Source organism: Lagopus leucura, unplaced genomic scaffold (assembly GCF_019238085.1).
Source record: "Lagopus leucura isolate 7727_CA_CO unplaced genomic scaffold, USGS_WTPT01 Super-Scaffold_100018, whole genome shotgun sequence".
NCBI classification, from domain to species: Eukaryota; Metazoa; Chordata; class Aves; order Galliformes; family Phasianidae; genus Lagopus; species Lagopus leucura.
Genome location: NW_024962272.1, coordinates 4,647,240 through 4,675,069, shown reverse-complemented (window position 1 = coordinate 4,675,069; position 27,830 = coordinate 4,647,240). Strand labels below are relative to the sequence as shown.

The 27,830-nt window shown below is 37.5% G+C and overlaps 1 protein-coding gene across 4 annotated transcripts in view; it reads right to left on the bottom strand.

Moving 5' to 3' along the window:
- Positions 1-1,704: 1,704 nt before the first annotated feature.
- The window catches only part of CCDC171 (coiled-coil domain containing 171), a 167,029-nt gene continuing 140,903 nt past the window's right edge, over positions 1,705-27,830 (bottom strand). For all 4 annotated transcript variants that reach the window (XM_042877338.1, XM_042877339.1, XM_042877340.1 and 1 more), the window contains 2 exons: positions 23,178-23,329; positions 1,705-2,013 (listed from right to left, as the gene is read on the bottom strand). In XM_042877338.1, coding sequence (XP_042733272.1) covers positions 1,983-2,013; positions 23,178-23,329 — 183 coding nt within the window. In that variant the 3' untranslated portion in view covers positions 1,705-1,982. The remainder of the gene's footprint in view (positions 2,014-23,177; positions 23,330-27,830) is intronic.

The window sequence follows — 27,830 nt, the reverse complement described above, 5'->3', positions numbered from 1 at the left end:
CAAGAGTTTAGTTCTGGAGAATTTATTATTTGTTTTTGCATGGTTGTGTATTAGCACACATGCATATCATGACTGACAGCGATGGACTTGTACAAGAGGCTACCTGAAAACCTGGAAGTCTTTGATTAAAGTTCTTTTGTCAGGTGTTTGAGATTTATATCAGCCTTCCTGGTACCTGAGAACAAGGGCATCTGGAAGAGTTTGATCATCACAAATCGTATATTATCTACACTAATATTGTTTTCCAGAAAAAATGGAATTTCAGTAGTCAGGGCTCTAAAATCAAATCCCGTCTTTGACATATTAGAAGAAACTACAAATTCCATAATGCATAATATTATTTTTCTAATGTATCACTGGTCCATAACAAGAAACAATCTATTATATAGATTTTGCATTCAATCTTTTTGTCAAAAACTACATAGTACATCAAAAGTTAATAACATTGGGGAGTTCAGTGATTAATATGGAAACAAGGGGTATATTACAAATTTTCTTTTGTTCCTCATTCACAGTGACGAAACTGCTAGGATTTAACCTTTAAGGGTTAAAGAGTTTAATCAATGTCAATGTCTGATCTTCTGAAGGCGATAAAGAACAGTCTGTCTAGCGATACCCAACAGAACATCACTTTGTCAAGCCACAAAGCGCCCAATAGCTTGTCAAGTAAGTTACCAGAAACCTCTTTGTGGTTAGAACTCAGCTCCTTCCTGCTTGACCTATTATTTGATATTTGACCACTTGGTTGCAAGACACTTGCTCTTTCCAGCTGAAATGTCACTGGGGCATCTTGTCAGCTCCCCGACATCTCGGCCTGACATACAATTTTACTTTTGTGTGCTACAAGGCAGAAAATGCAGGGCAATGGCCTTGCTTTAAATTCTGTCAGCATCAAAGATGGGCGTCACTCTTGGGTCCTACCAACAACAACAAAAAAAGGAGTCTATTTGAAGGTCAAAACAGCCATTACTTTAAAGTCTTTCAGCTTAAACTAAATATATTACCTGCAACATTGGTTTGGGAACTGTCCTTATAAAGTACATAAACATATCATCAGAAATCCTCCCTGCACAATTGTTCTTCTTTCTTATGAAATGCAGACTTGATAAAAGGCTGAGTTTTCAATGCCTGCAGGGACCAGATTCAGCAGTTAACTTAACTTGTTCAAATAGGCAAGTGGTATCATGTAGCTTTACAAGGAGCAACCTGACCTTCTCACATTGACCAGCAGTGACATTATTGTGCAGGAAGAGAAGCAGTCACATCATTTCTGTTTTGCACAACCTGCTTAAAGTTTGCAACTAAATGCTTGTCTTCAGTTGAGCTGACAAGAGAAAAGAGGGGGCTCAGTGAACCATGGCAGGGCTGCCATGAAATGACAGGAATCATTGGCATACATTTCAAATAGCTCTCTCAATCCTATTAAAGTATTGCAGTCCTGCTTTAAAATAGACAAGTATGAAACAACTTTGATAGATAGAGACTAAAATGGCTTATTGATTTTTTTTTTTAAGACTGAGGAAAATTACCCAAAATGTGTCATTCTTTAACATTTAAAAATATATTACATAAAGAAAGAGCAACCACAATAAATAAAAGTTTAAAAAATAGCTGTTCTGGTATGCAAAGAACTGGAAGCACAGAAATGTGAACATGTAAATGCACATTTTTCATAACACCGTAAAATTAATGTCAAAAAATACAAACGCTGAACTACAATCGAAAGGTAGCAACAAAATTGCACTTTAATTGCATCATTTTACATTAATGCAATTTTTTTTCCTTCTCGAAGTTTATTGATACAAAATCCATTTTCCATTGTTCTTTTGGGACTGTATGTGACATTCAGGGTGAAGGAATAGACTGAAGACTGAGAATTGGCTCTATTGTGCATAAAACTGTTGTAGGATGTGTCAAGATCAGCTTTCAATGCCAAAAAATCTGGGATTCAACGCTGGTCAGGCTGAATTCCTAGCTTGAAGTCATGGTGATGTTTGAACTCCCTCTTGATTCCTGAAGTAAAATGAAGTAATATAAAAAATAATATCCTGAGAGATTCTACACTCAATGTTAAGCAAGAAAGAAAAATAGTATATATATTGATGCACCTTTTAATATTATACCCTTTACAAACAGATGTATATGAAGTATCTGCCAGTGTCCATTTTTTGTTTCAAACATTTATTTAAAGTACGTGATACCCGAATACATATGTATGCATATATAAACCTGTAATAAGCAGAAACAAAGCAGAAACGCATCAATTTTGCAACAGTAAGTATAATATAAGTGTTATAAAACTATAGCCCATATTATTTGAAGCGTTTAAAATATCCACAGAAAACATTTACTCCTCTTCATCATCATTCCTAAGTTCTGATTTTCTTAAGCAGGTAAAGAAACTTATCTTTGTCACTGTTATTGGGAAAAATGTGCTTTGTTACCAGTGGAAGTTACTAAATCACTTTAAAATATATTTTGCCATAAATTGAAATCAAACACTTCATATTCTTTGAGCATTAGCTTGTTAGAAGATTGTTGAGAATATACACTGAGTGTATCTTGCCGGGAAACACAGCTCATCTTTCAGTGAATCAGACATTCAGTCAAACAGTTACAAAGGTTAGACCATCTAAAATTCAACATTAAATAACTTGCAGAACCAAAACATTGTGCATTCTACTTTGAAAGATTATGAATACCAGTATATTGACATTAATATAAACACTAAATAGAGACACTGCACATTTATTTAAATATCTATTAAAAATACAAAATGCAATGTCATATTACTTTTCTGCCCTTTATCAAGGTATTTTTAACCAACATTCTACATAGCTGTGAAAAGTATAAACAATCATTTCACTATGCCAGAACGTATGGGAAAACTTCACATCCAAAGCATAACTATGGATAAGACAAAAAGTAAGGCTGTTACGGTATATCCTCTCTTATTTTTTAAACACTCTCTTCTCAGCATTTGAGAAGGAGTGTATGTGTATTCACATACACAAATACAAATGAGGAAAAAATGCACATATATACAGGCACACAGGTTCAACTACACAGACTCATACAGACAGAGGCAGCAGGGTGTATGTATATTCATATTTCAACTAATCCAGACTCAATCATATGTATACAGATATGTTCATGAAAGATCCCTCTTTCCTCTCTTACTATTGCTGGAGAAAAATCAATGGTTGCTTCTAACACCTATTTCAACAGTTCTCTTTGATATGGACTCTTTTGATTTCCTGGCTCATCACAAGCCATACTGCAGACCCTGTAAACAGCTGGGTTATGCTACACCTTCATTAAGAACACATGCAGTAGCCAATTTAGATGACTGATCCAAGGAGATGATTAAAATGAGGTAGTGCCTTTAGTTTTTCTAAACTACGGTGGTTATGAGGATGAGATAACCAGAGTGATCTGTAACACACTGCCTATTCAGTCCTGCTCAGTACTATGCAGAATGGGAACCACTACAGAGCAAAAGCACAAAGAAGCCTCACTTTGCGTTTGTAGCAGCATATCTGAAATGAGATCTCAATGTAGGTATCCACCTCTTACACTGATTAATAGTTAGTTATTTGTATGCTTTAATTAGTTGACATAAATTCTCTCTAAAAAAAAAAAAAAAAAAGGTCATTCATAAGAAAATATTAACAAGATATTGAAATATGCGAATGGACTGTGAGATTCTAGAAATACTTCAGTGTGTAGGTAAATGAAGTCACTAAGACATAAGTTATTAACAGGTTTCACTCAGGATAATAAATACTGAAGATAAATATAAACATAGAAATTTGTACTTCTTTCATTATCTTAATTTATCAGCATATCTTAGTGACTAAAATTGCATGCTACTATTGCTACCTCATAATATTCTTTTTTTGGATATAGTGATGTTACTTTTCGAGGAACATGGCATCAAAATCCCAGTAAAAAGAAATGAGATTTCCTTTGAGAATAGCAGAAAAAAGTATGAAACTTAATGATTGGCAGCAAGTCAATAGACTATGTTACAGTAAAAGCTTCACTGTTGGGGGAAAAAAGCTCTGCTTTAGTTATCCAGATCCTGTGCTGTACTTCTTGCAAGGAACAGAATACTATTCATTGAGTAGAAGGGAAATCAGATCGAATAACGATGTGACTGATGTAAAAAAAATCTTGGCCGTTTCTCATAAGAACTGTTTTGATGCAATATCATTATGTAAACTCATGAAGAATAAGAAAACCATGTTCTTTAGGTTAGCAGAGGAAAAAAAGTGGAACTGTTATAATACACGTTGTTTGAACACATACCTACACAACAGAATTTTAAAGGTAGTTATAATTTTCCAACAAAGCCCTTTGAACATCATTTTGTTTAGAGACCTTCCTAAAATATGTATTAAACTGACCAACTCAGATGACTGTGCCAGGGCTGTGATGATTATTCATCATATGAATATGCATTCAGGTGATTTTTAAAAGAGGAATTACACATCTTAAATAAGATGCAGGTATTATTAAATAAGATGTCTGGTATATCTTTAACACATCATTTTTATTTTCCTGATAAGCCATAAATGATTCCATCTAAACTGTTGCACTTCATCAGGTAAACAAGTATTTAGGACACAGCAGGTCTAGCAAGAATAGGCTTTCAAAACGTTTATGGAATACAGTAATTGGTCATGCTCTAGGGTCATTTTTCAAAATCTGATAACCTAATTTTATAAAAAACATTTTCCCAAAAGCAAAGCAAATATGAAAGATTAGTCTATACTATGAAATAGTTGCTTCTTGCACTGTAGTTAATTCAAGCAATTTTTTTATTGTTAGACACGGAAATAAGACTTTTGAAACAACTGTTCTTTACTGTTCTTTTGTGACTAACCTATGATCACATTTGTGACCTAGTTAAGTGGTTGCTGTTTCACAAAAGTTAAAACTGACTCATAATGGGTTGCTTTATAATGAATGACATTGGGAGAGAATATTAAAATACCATCAGTGTTATGCTGGTATGTATGTACCAGTCTATTCAAAAGCATCATGTTGGGATCAAAAACACCCTATTTTGCTTATATATATCAACACTTGTGAAGTAATACACACAGTCAGATGCTTGGAAGTAGAAAACTGTGCATCTGTTTTGTCAGTGGTGCAAACAAATAACTACATAAAGAATTACACTGTCAAAATTATATTGTTTATCTTCAACAACAGGAGTAAGATCTATAACCAGAGTAGAAGCCACAGATCAGTCAGAATGGTTTTAGCCTTCAAAGTCAACACAAAGATAATTTTACTGGACCACAATCTTCACAATAATACCACAACTTTCCAATTGCTTTCCATTATTTGTATGCTAAACAACTCCTTCCATTTCAGCAATTTCCCACCACTAATTTTAGTCACTTTAAACTTCTTTCAAATATTCAATTACAAAACACAGTAGCACAAATTTCCCTTCTCCCCTTTTGTAACATACATAAAACTATTATATATATATATATATATATATATAAATAGTAAACGTAGTAACATGCTTTGTGAGTTAAGGCTTCTGGACTGTGAAAGACAAACTTGCAGGTATTATTTTGACTGAGGTAAGGAAGTAATGAAGCCATAGAAAATGACCAAGAATGGTACGTAATGAAAGTGCAGAAAGAATACTGAAGTTGCAGTGTAATACAAAGACTCAGCTAGAGAGGTTCTCTGTAACTCATTCTTTTCTCACATGGCAAATTAAGGATGACAAAATAAGAATTACACGGCCAAAGTGTTATACTGGAAGTCACCACACTACAAGCTACCTAGATAGTGAGGATGGCTGGCAGAAAATAGAAGTGCCGAGGGAAAAGAAAGTTGTAGTTTCTCCCAATCTCTAAAATGGCTGTAGCACAGCCACTCAAGTAGAAAGGAATGTGAGTTAAGCACAGAAACTGAGAGCAAGGGGAAAAGTGGGAAATAATATATTCCTTCACAGTTGATTTCTGGTACTGATTCCTTCCTTTCTTTCTCCCTCACCCCAAATCTAGGACATATACACATGTAGGCACCAACAAAATGGACAATAATATTTTTCCTTCTTCTTCCATGTATGCTATCACTGTGTTCCTTCACTTCACCACAGTGATATGAAACTAGCACTGTCTATGATTCCATTTTGCTGCACTTATGTGGAAAACCTATTTCCCCGTAAAAAAATTTTCACGTCATTCACAATCTTCTTCTCAGACTGCTAGTACCAAAACTGAGTTGGGTTTTGTCACACAATACCAAGGGACATCAGTATGCTGCTAATTCACTTGCTGTTAGAAGCAGCTCAAACAGCCATTTCTCACTTGAAGTGAAACAAATAAAACATCAGTCTGATGAAAATGCTAAAACAGCTGCTTAAAATGGAAAGTATTACTATTGACATTGCTAGTTAACAAACTTCTTCAAAGCAAGAATGTATGCTGGCCAAAACTAGAAAGTTTGCTTCCTGAGTCAATAACTTTGCAATTCTGTATTCTGAGACTGTAAGACTAAATTTCTGCTCTGACACAAAGTAGGAAAATTGTAACGTTCAGTATAAATTTTAATTGTCAGCACTCCTGCCTGGATTCTGGAAACAATTTACCATCGGAGAATAATTCCATGGACTGCCAACTCATTACATATTAAGTCAGAAAGGTAGACACACAACACACTTTCTTCCTTGGATGCGGCTAGCCAGCAATACTAATGGCTTTTTTCATTTTCAAAGAATTCCCTCTTCAACTTTCAGGAGTTATTGAACAAACATGATTATAAAATATCTGGAAATCATTTTTTTTTTCTGCTTCTGTAATGCTTTTGTATTTAATGCATTCAGTGAAATCACACTCTTGAGGCTCAATTAAAAGCAATTAAAGGAAGATTTCATAATATTTTGCTTGTTTTCTAAAAGAAAATCTTGTTATGTTCAAACATACTTAAATCTGTTCCATTTGAAGAATGAAAGATGGCTTACCACATCAGAACACTTTATCTTCAATGTCTTCTTCACTTAAAGAGAGAGAATTTGGTTTTGCATTGTTAATTTTAATGATTTCCAAATATTCTGGCTAGAAATCTACCCTACAGCCTACACAGTCTTTTTTTCCAGGTACTGCACTGGAAAACACATAGCAATCTCCCATTTTCAGGTCAAGTTGTCTGCACTGCACTGTAACAATTTCAAAACACAAAACACAATATATATACATATTGTACTATTTTCATGGTGAAATGCTCGCTCAATATGCTCTTCAATCCAAGTTTCCAAATTCTTTACTATAGGAGCATGATCTCATGAGGGAATTTTTGCCCATACTACCTACCAGAGATTTTCCACTTTCTCAAGAATAGACACAACTTTTATTCTTTATTTTTATTCTTAATATCCATTCTCAATGGCTACTGGTTTATTTGTGCTGTGCAACCAACACTGAAAGGAACACTGTATTCTTACTAAGCCTTTGTGACAGCTCTCCATGTTTTGCATTAGTGTACTGTAAGACACTGACATTTCTGTTGCTTCCAATAAGCCTTTCTTAGCCTATGTGAGTTTTATTACAGCTTTTTATTGCCTCTGATCAGTATTTCTCTCTGATGGTCACCTCTGCTGCTCTTTCCCTTTTTCCAGAAAGAAGATAGATGATGACTACAACTGGAGACTAAAGTACACATGACCGTATGTTGAGGCACAATTGGCTCATGAAGTAGTACTTGCCACTCACTGCTTAGACTTTCCTTCTGTCAGCACTCATGGAAAAGCAGTCCCCGTCCAACAAGTTAAAGTGTCAAATTTCATATTCTCTTGAGAAATAAGTATTCAGTCATCAGCTGAACTCTTAGGCTTTGGGCCTGTCTGTAAGCCTTCAAAGTACCTTCTGAGTTGCATGCATACTGCCACCCTAGCATAAAAAGGAAAGAAGTGTATTTACATTCATTTTGCCAAACATTAGCATCTTCTGTCCAATCATTTGAATGCAGAAGTGTTAGGAGAAAACAGCTTAGAGAACAAGAGTTGACACGTACAGTGTGAAATCTTAAGGTGCTTGAATGCAATGAGGGAGAAAGTGAGACAGAACCACATTTCATCTCCCTAACTGTGCGATAGTCCACATGAACTTTGTGACAGGTCTCTGTCTCTCAGCCACACTTGACTAGCTTCTGCTGACATTCAGCTGTCAGACAGCAACCCTTTACCATGCCCCTAACATGCTCTACAGCTTCACCCAATTAACTCGCTTTCACTTGACATTGCAGCAAAAAGCTTCATAATAGGTGGTCAAGGTGCATGGTGTCTGCTTGCCCTCTAACTGCTCACGCACAGCAAAATGCTTAGCTACCTTCCTTTTTGTCTTTTTGCTCAAAACGGGTGCAACTACCATCTAGGCATTTCATTACTAAACAGACAAGGAAAGCTGAGCTTTGCCAGTAGTGCATTAATCTGTCTTTTACCAAAGACTAATTTTAATGCAGAATCGTAGAGCAAATCATCACAAAAGATTTTGGCAAAAATGAAATTACACTAATTCAATAAAACACTTCAATCACTTTATAATTAATGAAGATATATCAGCAATACAGGTAAAAGGGGAAAATACAGAAAAGGTAACTATTTGTAACAGTAACTTTTAACAATATAAACGAGGAAGGTCTATGAACACTGGAAATGTCTTTATGATTCAGTTTTCTTGCATTAAAAATATTCAGGCATTCAGAATATTATTTTTTGCTGTGTATTTCTGCCAAATCTACAGTATTTTAAAGAATAAGGATCAGAACAATGAAGCTGTGTAGCTAACAAAATAAATGAACCATCTAAATTGGGAAAAAAAATATTTTAGGATCTACTGATAGATTATTTTAAAATGAGAACAAACATGGAACTTACTGCTACTCTCAAGACAGATGCCTTGAGAATATTCTCTTGCTCACTACTTCTCTCCAAAGAATTTGAATAGATATGTAGACTAAGTCAGAAAATTCCTTCAAGAAGCCAATATTCAGCATGAACTGATGATATTCAAGTGCCCTTTGATGGAGAGGCTTATTAACTAGGCTGGAACAGACTGGATGAGTGTCTGGACAGAAGAATTATGAGAGCAGCTGCAGTGAATGCCTTGTGGTAGCCTTATCGGTTTCAACAACTCAAAGACTATCCACTGAGTCTGCAGATTCCGTTGTTTGCTAAATTACAGCAAATTCAGAAGATTACGTTACCTATTTGCTTCCCAGCATATCTATAGGGTCTAGTCCCCCTGAAGTTCTCTCTAAAAACCCCTGAAAGAGCATTTGTTACATAAGAGATCTGTTTTTTATAACGAAAAGCACACAACCAGCTTGCAGAAACTGGAAACTCAAGAGAAGCTGTAAACATGAAGGAAGGAAACCAAAAAGGAAACATATTCACAGAATCACAGAATCACAGAATCACAGAATTGTAGGGGTTGGAAGGGACCTCCAGAGATCATCGAGTCCAACCCCCCTGCCAAAGCAGGTTCCCTACACCAGGTCGCACAGGTAGGCATCCAGGCAGGTCTGGAACATCTCCAGAGAAGGAGACTCCACCACCTCCCTGGGCAGCCTGTTCCAGTGCTCCGTCACCTCACTGTAAAGAAGTTCTTGCGCATATTTGTGCAGAACTTCCTATGCTGCAGTTTCCGGCCGTTTCCCCTTGTCCTGTCTCCACTCACCACTGAAAAGAGTCCGTCCTCGCCATTCTGCCCCCCACACCTTAGATATTTATAGACCTGGATCAGGTCCCCTCTCAGTCTCCTTTTCTCAAGGCTGAACAGACCCAGTTCACTCAGCCTTTCCTCATAGCAGAGATGCTCCAGGCCCTTCACCATCTTCGTGGCCCTCCGCTGGACTCTTTCCAAGAGATCCCTGTCTTTTTTGTACTGGGAGCCCAGAACTGGACGCAGTACTCCAGATGAGGCCTCACCAGAGCAGAATAGAGGGGGAGGATCACCTCCCTCGACCTGCTGGCCACGCTCTTTTTAATGCACCCCAGTAAGCCATTGGCCTTTTTGGCCACAAGGGGACACTGCTGGCTCATGGCCAACCTGTCGTCCACCAGGACACCCAGGTCCCTTTCCGCAGAGCTCCCCTCCAGCAGCTCATCCCCCAACCTGTACTGGTGCATGGAGTTATTCCTCCCCAGATGCAAGACTCTACACTTGCTTTTGTTAAACCTCATCCGGTTTTTTTCTGCCCAGAAAATATTGATTGAGGTGTAAAGCATACACGTCTTTCAGCAGTAATTTATGGCAAGGAGATAGAACCAACTTATCTTTATGCAAGGTGGTAAAAAGAAATGTCATACGCACTTAGGGTACCTGCTTTAGCAGGGGTGTTGGGCTCAATGATCTCTTGAGGTCCCTTCCAACTCCTGCAATTCTGTGATTCTGTGATTTGGAACTGGCACACCTCTGGAAGAGGTTGCTGATGCCAAAATGAGTAATTTTCAGCAATGAAAACAGAACGCAATGAGCATCTCGTTCATATTTCAGGTAGGAAAATGCTATTACACAGGCTTACAAAGAAGTGTCAGGAAAGGACAAGGCCTTTTAGTGGTGAAAACAACTGCAGATCCTGAAATGTGAAGAGAGATTCTAAACTTGTGAATTGACAGCCTTCAGCATTCCATAGAAAATTGCTGGATTGTAGGTAGCTCACAGGAGACAGAATTGGGATGATAAGCTGGATGACTAACACGACTTGGCTGTACCTATTTGAAAAACAGAGTTTTTTCTGTTGTTTTTTGTTTGTTTTAGCAAAGACTGTAATACAGATCAACTCTTGCATGTTGAGTAAGAGCATCTACATTTGCAATAGGCTACAGGACTGTAACTCATCTCCTCTAAAAAATATTAAACCAAGAGGCCTCTTCAAAAGATCTTCTAATGACAGAGTAAAAAATGATAGCACTAATGCCATGCTTAGAAGTGAGGCGTTACTGCTTTCAGCCTTATTTTCTCAACAGAAAATGTTGAGAATGGAACAGGAATGTTTATTATTAAAACCATCAGTGTAGCAAGAGGACAAAAGGTTCCACCCTCCTAGCACTGACCAGTGCAGAGGCATTTCCTAGGTCATCCAATGAAGTATAGACAGTCACCTCTCAGTCAAAATCCTGATAAGGGCTTCATCCCCTGCCCCTGAATATACTGCAGGAAAAGATTCACCTTTGGCTCCCTGTATGTTTGAGTTATTTTCCAAACTTTTCTTCGCTTATTCAAAGCAAACATTTTAATGTTCATTCATCCCCAGTGAAAACTGGTTCACATAACTTCAGGAGGAAATTACTCCTCCTGTATATTACATAAAGTATCTCATGCAGTGTGTATTCAAAAGGGTATTTCTAAAAGGTAGCTTTATAACAGTAATTGTTAAGGAACACAGTTGGCATTCCTGCAGCACTGCTTCTAAAATTACAGTTCATATCTGAATGGCCTAAAAAAAATTACTTTTTAGGTTCAATTTCAGTTGACAGCAAACATGTAGGTCTTTTGTAAATGCACGATCCAAATTACACTAACTGGGCAAGGAATCAAGCTCATCAGTTATAAACAACTTGAGTGTGTGTGAGCTCGGGTTACTATATCTGTTGGTTTTGGCCCAATTTACATATACAGTCATACTTCAGACTGAGATTAAACAACACTCTAACAATTGCTTCAGCAGAACTTTTTATACTTAGTAGATTCAAGAGTACAGTCAGCCTCTAAGAACTGTTTTTCAGTCAGGTACTAGACCATCACTTTCTGTGAGGCCGAACATGTAGTTAGAGTGAGGCAAATGGAACTAATATTTCCTGCATACCAACCATATTTTATGCGAATCAACATTAAAAAAATGCTAATGGAATTTCATCCTTCAGTATACATATGGCAAATGTGTGTTCTGAAAGCACAGAAGAATTTATTTTTTTCAAAAAGCCACCACATACAACACTGAAAACATTCATCCGGCACACAACGTTTTTATCAAAGTTTAATGAGAAGCATAGAAGGAGACTTGGAGGGAAGTTCCTTCAGCTTTTTGGCTTTTATAGCAAGAAAGCTGTAGCATAACTTTAAAAAAACATTTTACAATGGGATATTTCTGTAATTTGGTCTGCTTCCTAAGTTTCAGAATGGTATCTTGAAATTCCTTTACTTAGAACTCCTGATTAGATTATATTCTTCCAAAAAATCTTTTATTTAGAGTATAGCAAACTTCAGCAAGTAACTAAATGCAACTAGAAATTTCTAAAGCTATAGGATGTTTTGACATGTGCAAATGAAATGAAATGAAATTGAAATGAAATGGGACAACTGTTATGTCAGGCTGCCCTATTTAAGTTGCAGGATTTGCACAGGCTCCCAAAAGAGTGCAGTACAATCAGTGAAACCCTGTGAGAAACCTTGGTGTTGCAGAGTCTGAAAGACTGAGAGGGACCCTAACAGGGATTATACCCCTATAATCACCATATGAGCCAATTATTTTGTGATCAAGTGACACACACAGGTACTCAACCAAACCTGAAAAATCAGTGAGCTATTTCACAAGTGTGGTTAATTACCTGTAATATCTAAGTAGGACAAAAAGCTTCCCAAAATATCTGTGAACACACAATTTTAGCACAGGCAAGTATTGCAGTGTCAGCTTTATGGTGACATTTCCTGATTGAACCACATGTCAATTGCAGTTCAGGCACAGATTCAGAAGTGTGGTGTCTTAACATGGCTCTGAAAGTTCCAGGGATCTCTCTCCAAAAACCAGGAAGAACTGAAGGAAGCAATTACACTGTCTGAAAATGATGAAAAGGAATAATTGCATCATCATCGTGCCACTGTGCTTCCTTAATACGATCAAATGTAGCAGGGAAACAGTTGTTTTTCCAAACTTTCCTTGCCCACATTAATACACCTTACTACCTACTGTGTATTTTAAAGGTACCTTACCTTCTTTAAAAAAAAAAAATAAATCAGTTGATTGCTTAATGAAAAGAGGCTCCTTCCCTTCCAAAAGCTATACCTTCTGAATGAAGTCAACAAAGAATAATTTTTTGTAAAATGGGAAAAATATATCTTAAGAATCACATTGTGTTTTTAAATCTCTTTAACTGTACTGAACTGTTACACAAACTAAAGGAAACAAAAATATTTGAAAAGGTTTTAATCATGATAATATCTCCACAGTTGACAATGAGTTGACAATTTTTTTACCTTATCAGGTAGTCATTTCACATTGTAAAAATTTCTTCAAGTACTAGTTTATTCAACAGGCCAAATTGCTTCAGGGAGCCAGGTCTCTAGAGAAAATAGGTCCTCAGTATGATTAACTGGAAAAACTGCTCCGTTGCTACATAATGTGGAGTTTCACAGACTTCCATGAAAGGTTTTTATACGTAATTTAAAGATGACAACAATAAATAAATAAATATATGCTGGTTAAATATTAAGCAGCTTGACTTAAATATGTAAAACCCACTAAAAATAAACACTAAGATGTAACTTACTGACTGTATGCGCCTAAATCGTGTCTACATTACCGGAACAGGCATGGGTTAAGAAAAGTGTTACGCTTTATGCCCTAACACTGAATTTCCTCTTTTTATCTGTGCAAGTCATATTCTCTAACATATTTTATAGAGCACATTTTTTTTATTTCTTGCATTAACTTTTATTCTTAGAGTACAAAACGCAAACAATCAGACAACAGAAATAGGTAAGCAGAAGTATTTCTACAAAAACGTTACTTTATAGTGAAAATGTCACAGAAAAGAACACAAAGTCTGCTCTTCTTTTCCCCAAGTGAAAACGATGTAAACATGAACAATTACACAAGAAGGCAGGAGAAAAAAGCATGACCAAATATTTGATTTCTACAAATTCCAGAAAGGCACAAATTCAAGGACACTGCTGTGGTTTACAGCACCTTTCCTCACCATCATCATTATCTCCCTTTGGCCTGTACAGGGTCTTCCATATGGTCTAGTCCAACAGATGAGAAATCTGCTGTGGGACTGATAGTGGAAATGGTGCCTGGCCTTTCCAAGGCAATGCACCAGAAGCAGACTAAGAGGAGAAAGAGTCATTGGAGGTAGCTGTTTCCTTTGAGGGAAGGTTTGCCCTAGCAAACTGTAGATTCTCCAGCCCAAACCAGTTAAATGCCACCACAATTTTAATTTTTTTTTTTTTTGTAGTGAGTGAATGTAGCCTGATGCATGCCACACTGAGGGCATGCTGCACATACAGGCAATTCTGAGGCTGGCTGAGAAACGAGAGTCTACCCTAGGCAGTGGACAGATACTGTTACAAAATAAGAAGAAAAGCCATGAAAGACAACAAAAATCCTTCCACGTGTTACACCAACTGATCTAATCTCAGCTCCCAGGTAACATCTCAACACCTTGAACTATTCATCAAAGCTAATGAATGACAACCAGCCTGGAATTTTCTTCTTTAACACTGCACTGTATAATTAGCTTGAGATACACAAAAACTCAAAATTAAGCAGGAGTCAGAAGGAGTCAAGGAAATCATTAATCACAACAGCACACTTTATGCGATTTAAATTCACAATGATATGAAGATATGAGGAAGATGACAATCTGGATTCCACGCATTCGCAAAACATTTAAGTTTCTGAGCTAGACTCATTCAGGCACAGCTACGCTTTAATCCCGTCCAAAAATTTCTCAGTGAATTCACAGTCACAGAAAAGACAGACATTCTCTTTATGTTTAACCCACAGTTTAACAGAGAATAATAGAAGCTTCCCAGCTCCCTTTCTTGAAATAACTTCTTCAAACGGGAGGAGGAAGCACCTTCTGGCCTGAGTAAAAGTTCTCAAGTCTGGAAAGAAGTGAATTTGTCTGCTTTTGTAGAGAAAATTCCTTTTCTTCTATAAAGCCAGTAAAATTGTGTCCTTGGCTCTGTTCTTTTGTAAAAACTTTTTCTCAGGGTTAAATGTCCTGGTCTATAATATCAAGTTCTCAAAATAACAGCCTGTCTAGCACTCCCGATACTTTTATTTCTACTATAGCATTAGCAGTACATGCAACCACATTTAAAAGTTTCTCTTATTTTGATGTTCTGAAAATTTCACTTTGGGAAATGTGGGAGGAAGGCAAAAGAAACAAAGGCATGTAGCAAACATGAAGCAAACATGCAGCTGGCAGATAAAAAGCACTGCATATTACCAATGAAACACATTCTGAAAGACTGCTGCGTAGACATCTGACAAGGAAAATAGTATCACACAGCTGTCTCCTGACTCAACATTGTCCTCCACAGCCACTGAGGCCTTTCTGAAACATTCAGTTCCACAAAGTCCCACAAATCATTTTGCAAATAAAATAAAAGACTGGCTCGCTTCTATCTTTTTCCCTTGAAAATGAAAGAAAATGAAACATAGGCATTCAGCTCCTTTATCCTGTTAATCTGGTGCAGACAGCGAATGAATGGGCAGTGTTTCTCTACAAGGCAAACTTGAATCTATGCTTTAGAGCTGTTTCCTTGTCCAAACCATTAGTCTCTCTGAACTAATTTCCAATTAGTTACTCTAGGAAGTACAATTGTTCCCCTGGCCTGAGCACTTAGGGTAGGAAATGAATACAGTGCTAGTTTCCAAGTGTCTTGTTTTCAGTCCTGGGAACTGAGGACCCTTGCTTGTGAGTTGGTAGTTCCAGTACCTTACTAGAAACACATTTTTAATGCCATAGAAATGCAAACCATGAACGAGAAAGGGAAAGGAGCTTAGCTTCCTGAAAACACGACCTTCCTTTTCTGCAGCTCAGCCAATGACCTGAAAGATTGTTTTGTGCTTAACATTGGAATAAACCTGTGGTCATTTAGGAGCTTCATGGTTTCCATTAAGCCGCACAGCATGGACATTTGGAATTTCATGGCAACTGTGAAGTGAGAATGTAGACCCTGCTTTTCCAAAGCAAAGGCAACTGCCGAGAGCTAACACCCACACACATTCACTCACATTCCTTAGCCAATTCTTGTCATTAAAGAGGCTTTCAAAACAGACAGACCACCACAAAAAAAAAAAAAAAAAAAAAAAAAACAACTAAACAAACCACTTAAATTGTCTTCTTGAGCACTTGAAAGCAGAATACTACCACTAGAAACGTAATGCTTAAATGCAGCAAATGCATTATGTCCATCGATAGTATTCACGGCATTAATTCTGCAACTGCACTGAATAGCTGAAGTATTGCAAACCACCTAATTACCCAAACATTTACCTCTCTGCAGGTGTAAATACATGGGCCTAATAAGCTTTCCCACTGTGAAAGCAGTTACTTAAATTATATTAAAATATTAAAAACTATTTAATGAGTTTTTTTCCCCTAAAGTAAATTGAGTGTGTGCCTTAACCTGCTTCAGGCAAAGGAAGTTTCAAACATATTGGTTTTGAAACTAGCCATTATTTCCCATGTTGCAAAAATGGCAATTTTATTTCCCAACAGCAAATGAAACTGTCAGGAAAATTTAGATGCAATAAAATTGGGTGGTTAAACCAACATGCTGGATTTGGAATAAAACTGAATTAAAGGAATTAAAATTAAGCATTATGTCAGTCAAACTTTATAAGAACTATTTTAAACAGGGCGGGTTTTCTTCTTCTTCGTTTTTGCGAAAGTTAGGATTTGGGCTCGGTGGAGTCCAGCCGTAACTACCCATTTTATGTCCATCAACGGTGTCACATTTGAAATTTGCGCAATGAAAAATATTTTGCATAAAATGTGTTGCTTCTGGCAACATTTCTGCCTAAATAAAAAGTTGTCAGGCAGTGTGTGACTTTAGTGGTACAGAGTTTTAAAATGGTGGCTTCAGTCCAAGGCTAGCTAATAACGGCTGACATGCACTGGAATCTTGAGGCCTAAATCAACATTGTTTTCACAGCTGTAATTAAGCCACCTAATCAGAAGCACATTTTGACGGGACAGTTTCTGGAAGCCAGACATTACAATTTCTTATGCCTGGAGCGCAGTGGCTCATGAGAGGTCCTCATTTAATTTCAGGTTAAAAAAAAAAAAAAAAAAAAAAAAGGCTGTAAAATGAAAAGACTATAAAAAAGCAGTGTACGACTGTTGAAATGAAGCAGGCCTATGTGTTCATGCCTTGACCAACCCCGTATCCCACCCTCCTTCGGCTGTCTGCCGAGTCCCCAGCTCTCAAGTGGCAGCTGCACGCAGTGAGATTAAGGGCTTCTGCCAAAGTCAACAGATGAGCTGGTCTGAACTGGCTCTCTGTGTGTTCTGATTGTAAATTGTGCTGGTGATGATTAGAGAACTCTAACACAGGATGTCGACTCTTAAAACTGTCCAGAGAAAATATTATTTTTTTTTAAGTTCAGGAAATTTTTTTAAACTTCTTTTGTGGGCTGGTACATAGTGTTGTGTCTATAGCTTTCACATGATTCAAAGGTGAATTCACACAAATGAAGTAACTAAATTACTGACGGAAAGGACACCTGTACACACTCACAGCAAGATCCTTCATTTAGGGATGTTTACACAACAGCACTGATGCTGAATACAATTCTCTGACTACTACATTCAAGCAGACTCGTCCTTCTGCCACCTGCCAGCAGAAGATACCCCTAATATTCAGACTATCAACCTTTTGTACTGCGCGACCATTGCTTCAGCATGTTGTCATACTTGAAATGGCTAGAATGTCTTGCTCATTTTCTGGAACACAGCTACATTAGTAACTTTAACATAAACTTTCAACCCCAGAGGCCATTGTAAAACTATCAATATGAAGGCACCAGTCACTGGGGTCTGATTACATTTAGTTCTGCATTTTAATTACATATGGATTCTATTAACTGAACCTCTTGCCTTATAGGCAACATTTTAATCAAATTACTATAATTTTCAAATATGTTACAATAGTCTGACAAGTTAAAAGTTCACATACCTAGAATATTGAGTATCAAAATTTTTTTCCAAAGAAAAGGAAGTATTCTTTACCAAACAGCAAGTGTGTTTTTGGATTACTGTAACTGTTTTTGAACACCTTGCCTCAAGTCACAAAATGTGATTTATAATGTTGGTTTCATATTATTATATTTTTATTGGTACTACATAATAAGCAAATAGTTTAAACTACATGATTTATACAGCTTGGTTACAACTGCTACTTATGTAAGCAATACCACATAACAAGGTGAGCATTTATACCAGGATACCCGCATTCCTTGACTGTGCAGTAAAGTTGTCAGCTGAAGGCCAGTTGCTTACAGTCAGGTAAGAAATGTAAATACTTCTGTAAAAAATTGCTCCCTGGCAGATATTCCTGCTTTCCAGAATCATCCTAATAAAGACTTCGAGCTTAGAAAATGGAATCATTTTAATTTTTTGCTCATACTGGTGTTTCCACTCTTTCATCTCTCTTATTGTCTCAATAGTTGGGAAATTCTCCTTGCGGGGCTGTTACATGTCCCTTTACTTAGTAACACTTGAAGAACATTCATACACTTCGCAGTAAATAATCCATGCACCACTAATTAACAATACAGACCAATGTTCAAACAATTATTTGAGGTTTACATCTTACTGAGTTCTGTCCTGGACTATTCCCAAGAAAATGCTGCAAGACAAAGGTAACAATGAAAATACTAAGTTTGCTTTATTCTTTTTTTTTTCTTTTTTTTTTTTTGCATGGCAAATTAAAAATAAGTTTCTCCAGTCTTTCACAAAACCAATTCAATTCCAAACCTTAAATAAAATCTTTTTGGTTCAGCTGTGCACCAGGCTAGCATGAAGTAGTGGAAAAGCCAAGTAGGATTTTCATCAAGGACCCATCTGCCTCATGCAACATCTGGCAAGAACTCCCCCAGCTGCATCAGTCATTCCATGTTCTAACACAAGAGATATGGCTTCAGCCCATGAAGCACGTTCTCTGTCACATAACATCACACTGATGGATTGTGAGCCTTTCTCCTGAGCAGCAAGTGAAAAGTCAAATAGCCTTTTTCTTCTTCCCTGGTTCCCTTCTCATCATTCTATGTGTAAGACCTGCATCCTGCTTAGATGCAACTTCCACCCTTCAAACGATGATTAAAGCAGTGACATGGAAACAAAGAACGTGGGGGAAAGATACACACTGCCCTGAACAGTCCAGTTAAGTAGAAAGAGACTGTCAGTGGTGTCATTAGCTGCTAAGTCTGAGTTCACAGCGTTCGCTGTGTCTCTCCCCACCATGAATCAGGTGCAAGTAGAAAATGAGAACTGAGAGCTGACTGCTCTGAGTGGGAAGTATACTTTCTGCTTAATGCTGCTCTTCAATACAAAATATGAAGGCATATGTATTTCTCACACACAGGATCACTTTATTTACTTCTCTCACTTTATCAAAACTTGTGGTCTTTGCATTTCCACTACTGTGTGAGATACCACTAGAAATTTTTAAACAGAAGACAGATGTAGCCATAACTTTAGGGGTTAAAAAGCAAGGATGATGAAAAGCCACATAAAGCAATGAGTGATTTGATTTTCAGCCCCAGTTAGGAGAAGCATCCAAAGACAACAGTTGTTTCATGGCTCGTGTCATGAGAACTCTGCTCCTCTTGGAGTCTTTCAGTGAACCTCTCTCACCCATCTGAAACCTCCTCACCTTTTACAGTTAAAGACATCCTGCTGTCTCCCCAAATTTTCATTTAACCAGAACAACTAAGAAAGCTTTTCCCTCCTCATTTGCTTAATAAAGTTACTCTCTTTTCCCCTTTGTCTTCTACCCTCCTTTGATTCTAATGTGAAAGCAAAAAAAAGCTGAAAAAAAAAAAGAGGGAGTATAACGAGATCAGCTGCATGCATGCTTAAGGCCACAGAGATGCAGTAGTCTCCAGGTCAGAGAAACACCTGGCTACTTAGAATGGGGCAGAGGGGTTTCTTTTATTTGTCAAAACTGGTACCAAAATACTTGATGTTCTTAAAAGTACTACTGACACCAGGCACAAAATCTCAAGTCTAACAGCTATGAAAACACCTTCCGGAGCACTACCATAATGAACTGAAACTGAATTCAGTTAGTAACTCAGATGTGTCAGAGCACACTGAAGAATACAGCATCACTGCATCCACTCCCCACAACACTGTACTTGTGGCCACAAACTCCCTTAGGCAGGGACTCACATGCTTACTTTGTGACTAACTTCATGCCACATCTTACCCCACAGCACCCACAAAGTAATTGCTTATGACTGCAGTATTTCACAGTACAGCATTTACAAACTCTCAGTTCAAAGCCTACTTGCTCCTACAACTCTGAATGAAAGTGCAAGCATGGTAATAAGTTAATATATTTGAAGACATAAAATGGATCAAAGTAGTAGAGTCCAGTACTGTTAAAATATTGGCGGGTGTTCATTTAAAAGGAAACCCTGAAGCACAATCCAATCTGTGATGGTTACATTACTTGCTGCTGCTGCATAACAACAACAGAAAGTAAAAAAACAAGTATGGAAACACTTTCAGCTGGTATCTTCTCTTCTCTTGGGTACAGCTTCTACTGTTGAAATACTTCCACTAAAGACCCCCTTGTAAGCACATCAGGCTTTCCTAAGGCAAGTCATAAGAGGGCATAAGGTCAGAGACACGTGAAGGGAAGACCACTGAGAAGTTTTTAACTATGATAGTGTTTCTTCACTATTTCATGGACCAAATGGCAGTGCCAGTCCAGTATGGAGTTCAGTGCTCAGTGAAATTCTCCATCTCATTTCATACTAGAGGCTCACTGCTGGCTTCTCTGTTCCTCATTTGACAACCCCAGTCAGCAAATAACCCAAATGCAGCAAACTGTGGAGAACAAAACTGTGACTATGGCAGCTGCATTTCAGAGAATGTAAATTTAAAAAAAAAAAAAAAGGAAATACATAGAAGCAAAACTGTTAGGATTGCAAAAAAAGACTATCACAAGATACTAATAATCAAGGAAAAAAAAAAAAAAAACCCTACTTTTTAAACAGAGGAAAATTTAGTGCAAAATTTCATCAAAATCAGAACAGGACTGACTGTCAACCGATCCCTTAAAATGTGAGCCATGCTGGAAACCCATGACTCCTGAAGGTACTGAAAGTCATGCTTGATGAAATATTTGCACATATTATGGACTAATTCCAAAGAAAGTACGTATATTACAAAATATCCAATAAACACATTTTTTTCAAGTAAGTAGGAAAACTAGCTATTTGGATTTGGGGAGGGGGGAGGGGCTTCACATTAAAATTTTAAAATACTTTCAATTAGTACTTATGCTAAATGACAATTGAAATTGTTATTCAAGGAGTAACTATTCTTCTCCTCAGTGGGTTGTGTAGAAGAGCCAGGCAGTACTTCAATACTTCAATGCAAATAGTATGATTTGTACATCTGTACTGTATGCAGACACAAATTACTTACTAGAAGATTGCATTTAATCACAGGCATTGGAGAGCTAGGGATGCAATTTGTTTGTTTTCACTATAACAAATCAAGCCACTGCATAGCCCTTCACAAACAGGACTAGTGTAATCTTCTCTAAAAGCTCTCTCAATCAGAATGAAAGCAAACCTCTCTACAGCAAGTTTGGCAGGCTTCTGAGTCCTTAGTATACAAGTGGTCAGCTTGATCTAAACAAGAAAAGCAATCATAACAGGCAAAGGAGCAACACAATTACACTGGGCACAGGCTCAGCAGGATGCATGGAAACCTAGCAGAAATATAGAGAAAGGCTGTTTGGAGGAGAAAAGAAGTAATTTCATTGAGTGCCTTAGAAAGTTTGCACATCCACAGATAAGACAACGCATTCATCCAAATTGACTGTGATCCATCCAGAGATCAAGTGAAGTTCAACACTGACTAATATATTTTCTATTTGTGCTAATTTTCCATCATGCTGATCCATTCTGAAGCATGTTAATAAATAAATGGAATTGTTTTGAAATCAGTAAAAATTTGGAATTCACAGCCACAACCTTTAGATATATACATGCTCATGTGTTTCTGTCATTTGCTTTGAGTGCTCTCCTCTTAAAGATCTTCACAGAATCACAGAATGGCCAGGGTTGGAAGGGACCTCAAGGATCATGAATCTCCAACTCCTCTGCCAAATGCAGGGCCACCAACCTCCACATTACTTACCCAATATTAGACCAGGCTGCCCAGGACTCCATCCAATCTGCCCTTGAACACCTCCAGGGACGGGGCATCCACAACCTCTCTGGGCAGCCTGTTCCAGCACCTCACCACTCTCATAGTAAAGAACTTCCCTGTGACATCCAACCTAAGTCTTCCCTCCCTCAACTTAAAACCATTTCCCCTTGTCCTGCTGTTATCTACCCTCATCTACCTCTTCTTCAAAAAGGAAACCAAACAGTCCTCAATTCCTTTATGATTCTTTGCTTCACAGGAGTGAAAGAAAGGAGGAAGAAGAAGGGAATCAAAACAAAACAAAAATGCCTTTAAAGATTTAAGATTTCCTCTTAATCTTGTATTGAAAACTAGAGAAAGATGGAGAAGAAATTCATCAAGTGTATGGAAGTGGCACAACTTACACAGTCTCATTCTAGACATATCTGGCTACATATTTAGGCCATTTGTTTATTCACACGTCTAGCCTCCTGCATGCGTGGCACAAATATACCTGCATTCAATAAGAATGTTAAACACAGTTCTCAGGAATAAAGAAGCACCTTTATAGCCTTAAACAAGTTCAAGTATTCTTGTGGACAACATTTTAGAAAAAAATGATTTATTTAACCTTATAACCGGATCACAGTATTTACTGAGATGCATAGTTTATCACAATTGTCTACAAAAAAATCTTGTATCCTAATTAATATTGTGCCTCTATGCACCGTCAACAACTTTATGTGTTCACTGGCTATATCTTTCGACAGTTAAATTCTTCAGGTCCAAAATTCAACTATGTACTTTTTCAGTGACAGCAGCAAAGAACAGGTCCCTAAAAAAGATACAGTAGTAAAACTGATTCCTGTGTTAACTCTTACATCCCTGTATTCTCTTCTGGAAAAGTCTCAGAAAGTTTCTGTTGCTACTGTTCTTATTGATCTAGTATATTTATAATGAAAAACTACTGCGCCCTGTAGAAACTACGCAGTATGAATGGTCAGGAAATCAAAATGACAAAAATGTAGTTGAAATGCAAACTTACCAATTGTAAGTCCCACTTTCATGAAGGCAAGCTATTTGGTGCTTGGACACTGGGGCTGCAGTGTGAAGCTGATGAGGTGCTGTTTCTTTCACTAATATGTCAATTCTGGAACTTGCAAGTTGGTAGACATCCATAAAACTTTTAATCATGGCCTTTAAAAAGTAAAATAAATAATTAGCAACAGGCAGGTTATACTTAAATGCCAAACAGAGTACACCCAAATCTACTACATAAGAGCTAAACTTTCTTGATCAAAGAAACCAAACAAAAGCTGGAAGGCAGGCTGAATTTCAGTCTCAGGACCTAAACATCTTACATGGGTCTTCATCTTCCTTCTATCATCTTACAGATTAAAAGCATTACAGTAAAGCAAATGGTGGTGCAGGAAGGAGGCGTGGATGAACTATTTTCAAATGCACACTGCAGTAATGAGCAGATGACACTACTTTTCACTGTATTTAAAAATATGAAAGTGCTAGATCAACTTATTTCCACAAGGTATCACTACAGTTTCAGTTTAATGTTCCTACTAGCAAAATGAGTTATTAATCCTCCCAGTCCATGTTAAAAAAGCAAATTAATTTGGTGGAAACAAAAGAAACAGAGTGAACATACAGACCTCAGACAGTAAATAATCTGATTACAATATAGCTGGGAAAATATAATTGTTTTCATGTATATAGTGGAAGATGTCCCAGCCGTGTAATATTGATCAGACTGATAATTAAGTTAGCAGCACAAGAGAGTACAAATGATTTGGCAGTACTGGTAAACTCATATCTGTCCTATATAGTGTAACACTGTTGAGATTATTGGACTTCTTTACAACTGGTTAATCACATTTCACAGGTTACAGTTTTCCCTTCTGAAATGACTTGTAGTGAGTTTCTACTGTATGAACATTTCTCAGATGACATGAAATTGGTCTTTTGAATGTAATTCTGTGGTATAAGCAAAAATAAACTTAGTACCACAAGCACATATTCACTATGATTTTTACTGTTTTCCTTTCTTTATTTCCAAACACACTGCTGCGTTTGAGAATAAAAGCATGGCTGAAGTCAGTCACATCACTTTGTTGTCAAATGTAGAAAACAGCAGTGGTAAATTAATACCATCATATATTTTCTCATTGAAAAGAATATCCAAAATATTTTACATACTGTAGTGCTAGTCCTGGAAGAAGGTGCACACAGTTCTATAAATCTGCTTCTGTGAGCTCAGATCCTGATTTTAAAACTGTTTCATTTACATTCAACTTCACTAAAATGCTGCAGCTCTTCACAAACAATACCAAGCAAGAATGTGGATACAACTCACACCCCATATAAAACTGCATGAGAGCCTTCCTATAGCAACTGCCCATATGTTAAATATCAGACACATGTTGAAATACCTCTGTGGAGTGGGCCTGTGACTCATAAGCAAGGATTATACCAATGTGTCACAACAAGCTGTGTCTTACAGAAAAAAAAAACAAAAAACAAAAAACAAAACCTTTATGAGTTCCTTTGATTATTTCCCTCATGATATTTAAAACTATCACTAAATTAGAATACATCGAGAAGGTGCCTTGCTTTCTTCCTTTCACCTCCACTACCACAAAGCTGGTGAAGCCACTAATCTACACAGATTCATTCCACATTTATAAAGGCACAATAAGCCCATGCAGTTATCTGAAACAGCAGTATAAATTCCTTGCTGCTCAACTCAGATATTTCATTTGCTCTCTTCTTTAACAAGTCCAAAAATTTTCAATCTAGGGAAAACGTATTCATTCTCCAGCTTTTATTTTCATGTATGGCAAACTTTTTTCAACGACATGCAGATTTTTTTAGTCCAGAAGGAAGCAATTTCTCAGTTATTTACAATTCTTTAACAATGTGGAAAGCAGCTTTTATGCACCCTGGGTATGCATTCTTTACAGTATACTGCAGCTCCCTAGCAAAGAGTCAGGGTCAGCTTGGATTTCTCTCACTCAGGGTCAGGTTAGGGAAAACAGTGTTTTTGGGTCTTCCAATGGGTGGCACGGAATCCTTGATAATGAGTGTGCAGAACACTTATTTTAAATGCCACTGGGAGAAAGGCAAATACATTGGGTTTTTAGACATGCCATTGGAAGGCATTCATTTACATATGATTTTCTGTAACTCATGTCAGTCACATTCTGAGTCACAAATCTGTTTTCCACTGTACAAGTTTAACTGTTTAGAAAGCTTGATACACATAGAATGGGGTGAGAACCTGATCGCCTGCATGTTAGGAGATCTATCAAAGAGCGATTAAACACATCTTTACTGCAGTCCAGCAGTTTAATTTAGATTTCTATTTCTGGCTCACAGATACAAACATATCTGCAGCTCTGAAAACTGTTCAACAGTCAATTGTTACAGTCAGAACGTCTGTTAATAGAATCAGAGAAGGGACATCTTGCTCTGCAGAATTCTGTTGGTCTCCTGCTAAGGAGTATTTTTGTTTATTCTTAAGTATACAGAGCACTAAGATGTAAGATACTTCCTCAGCTCTCCTGGTTAATTTTTATATTGCAAAATTTGACATTCAGATATATCTGCAGGATCTGCATTTAAGCAAGGACTTCCTGTTTTAAATGCACTGGTAATGTTGTGACATGCAAACTGGGAATAGAACATCTGAAATAATAAAAATTTGTCTTCTATTATAAATAAAAACTGTTTTCGAATATACATCAGAAAACTGATTCTATTCAGAAAGGCCAAATGTAGTGATCCCTGAACATTATAATAACTAATATTAATGGAACTCAGACCACTTTACACATTTTCAGACAGTTGAGTAGTGGGAAGTCTTAAACAAGGAGGATGTAACAATTGTGGGTCTGAAGAATATGAATTTTAAACATTACTGACTGTAGGAGGCCCTGTCTGAGCAGGAGGGTTAGGCTGGGCGACTTCCAGAGGTCCCTTCCAACTATAACCATTCTGTCATTCTGTGATTACAGAGCCATTTGAAGGATGGAACATGGAATGCAAGTTAACTACAGTTAAAATTTACAGAGGTTTGTCTCTTTTAACAACAGCAATTGCAATGAATTACTCTGCAAAGAAAAAGTAGTCCACTGAACTGTTCTTTTTTGGTGACATTTTCCCTTTTCTTTAACTCCAACTAATGTTCCATTTTATAAACGATTTCACTATTTTTAAAGTTCTACATCATATATTACTGAAATAGTACAAGCAAATTATAATGGCAGAAGTGTTTACACTGTCTAAAGTGTCTTAGTGCTTGTCACAAAGAAACAAAAATCATAAAACCGTGACAATGCTCCAGCACTAAGTTAGGAGATGAGCAGCCTCATGAAAACAGTAGCATGACTTTTCCAAACAACTAGCTGCAATTTACAGGATAAAAATACATTCATAATGTTGACAGGGAGCACCAGTCTAGAGGCAAACTGCACCCGCAGGTGCTGAGGGAACTGACTGTGTGAGGCCACTCTCTATAATCCTTCACCAATCACGGTGATTGGGAAAAGCACCTGAAGACAGAAGGAAAGCAAACATCATACTTGTCTTCAAGAAGGGTAAGAAGGAGGACCAAGTGAACTACAGGATGGTCATTCTCATTTCAGTCCCTGGAAAAGTAATGGACTATGTTATCTTGGAAACTATTTCCAGGCATAAGAAAAGAAGAAAATCAGCAGGAGTAGTCAGCATGAATTCACAAAGGGGAAGTCACACTTGACTAATTTAAAAGTTACTACTGAAATGAAATGATCAGTCTGATGGGTCAGACGAGAGCAGTAAAGCTGAAAAGTGACTGAATGACCAAGCCCAGAAGGGTGGTGATCAGTGGCTCAAAGTTTAGTCGGAAGTCAATGTGGAGAGATGTACCCCAAGAGTCAATACTAGGCCCAGTCCTCATTAACATCTTCATTAGCAATGAGGACAGAGGGGCTCAGTAAGTGTGTTATGAAAGCTTGGAGCCATGGTGGATATACCAGAAGGTTGTGTCACCATACACAGGGATCTTGGCAGGTGGAAGAAGCGTTCTGACAGGAACCTCAAGAATTATTACAAGGGAAACTGAAAAGTCCCGCATGTGGAGAGGAACAATCTCATGAACAAACACATACCGGGGGCCACACAGCTAAAAAGTGAAAAGGCAGAAATGGCATGGGTGGACAAATTAACCATTAGGCAGCAGTGTGTTCTTGTGGCAACGAAGGCAATGATGTCTTGACTTGTGTTAGGGAAAGTAATTGCCAAGAAGTAGAGGGAACCAGTCCTTCCCCTATACTCAGCATAGGTGAGACCACACTTAGAGCAGTATGCAACTCACAATACAAGAGAACCATGAACATGCTGGAGAGAGTCCAGACACAAAGGTAACTGAGGTACAGGAGTACCTCTTATATAATTAAGAAAGGATGAGAAATGGGACTGTTCCTGGACAGAAGGCTCCAGGAAGATCTGAAATGAAGGTTCAAAGAATACCAGGCCAGACTCAAGGGCACCCAGTGTCAGGACAAGAAGTGATGGGCACAGACTGGAAACAGAGGTTGTGTGTGAACACAGGAAACACTTCATTTTTCAGGTGACTGAGCAATAGAACAGCTGCACAGGGAATTTATGGAATCTCCCTCCTTGGAGATGCTCAAAAGCTCCCTGGGTA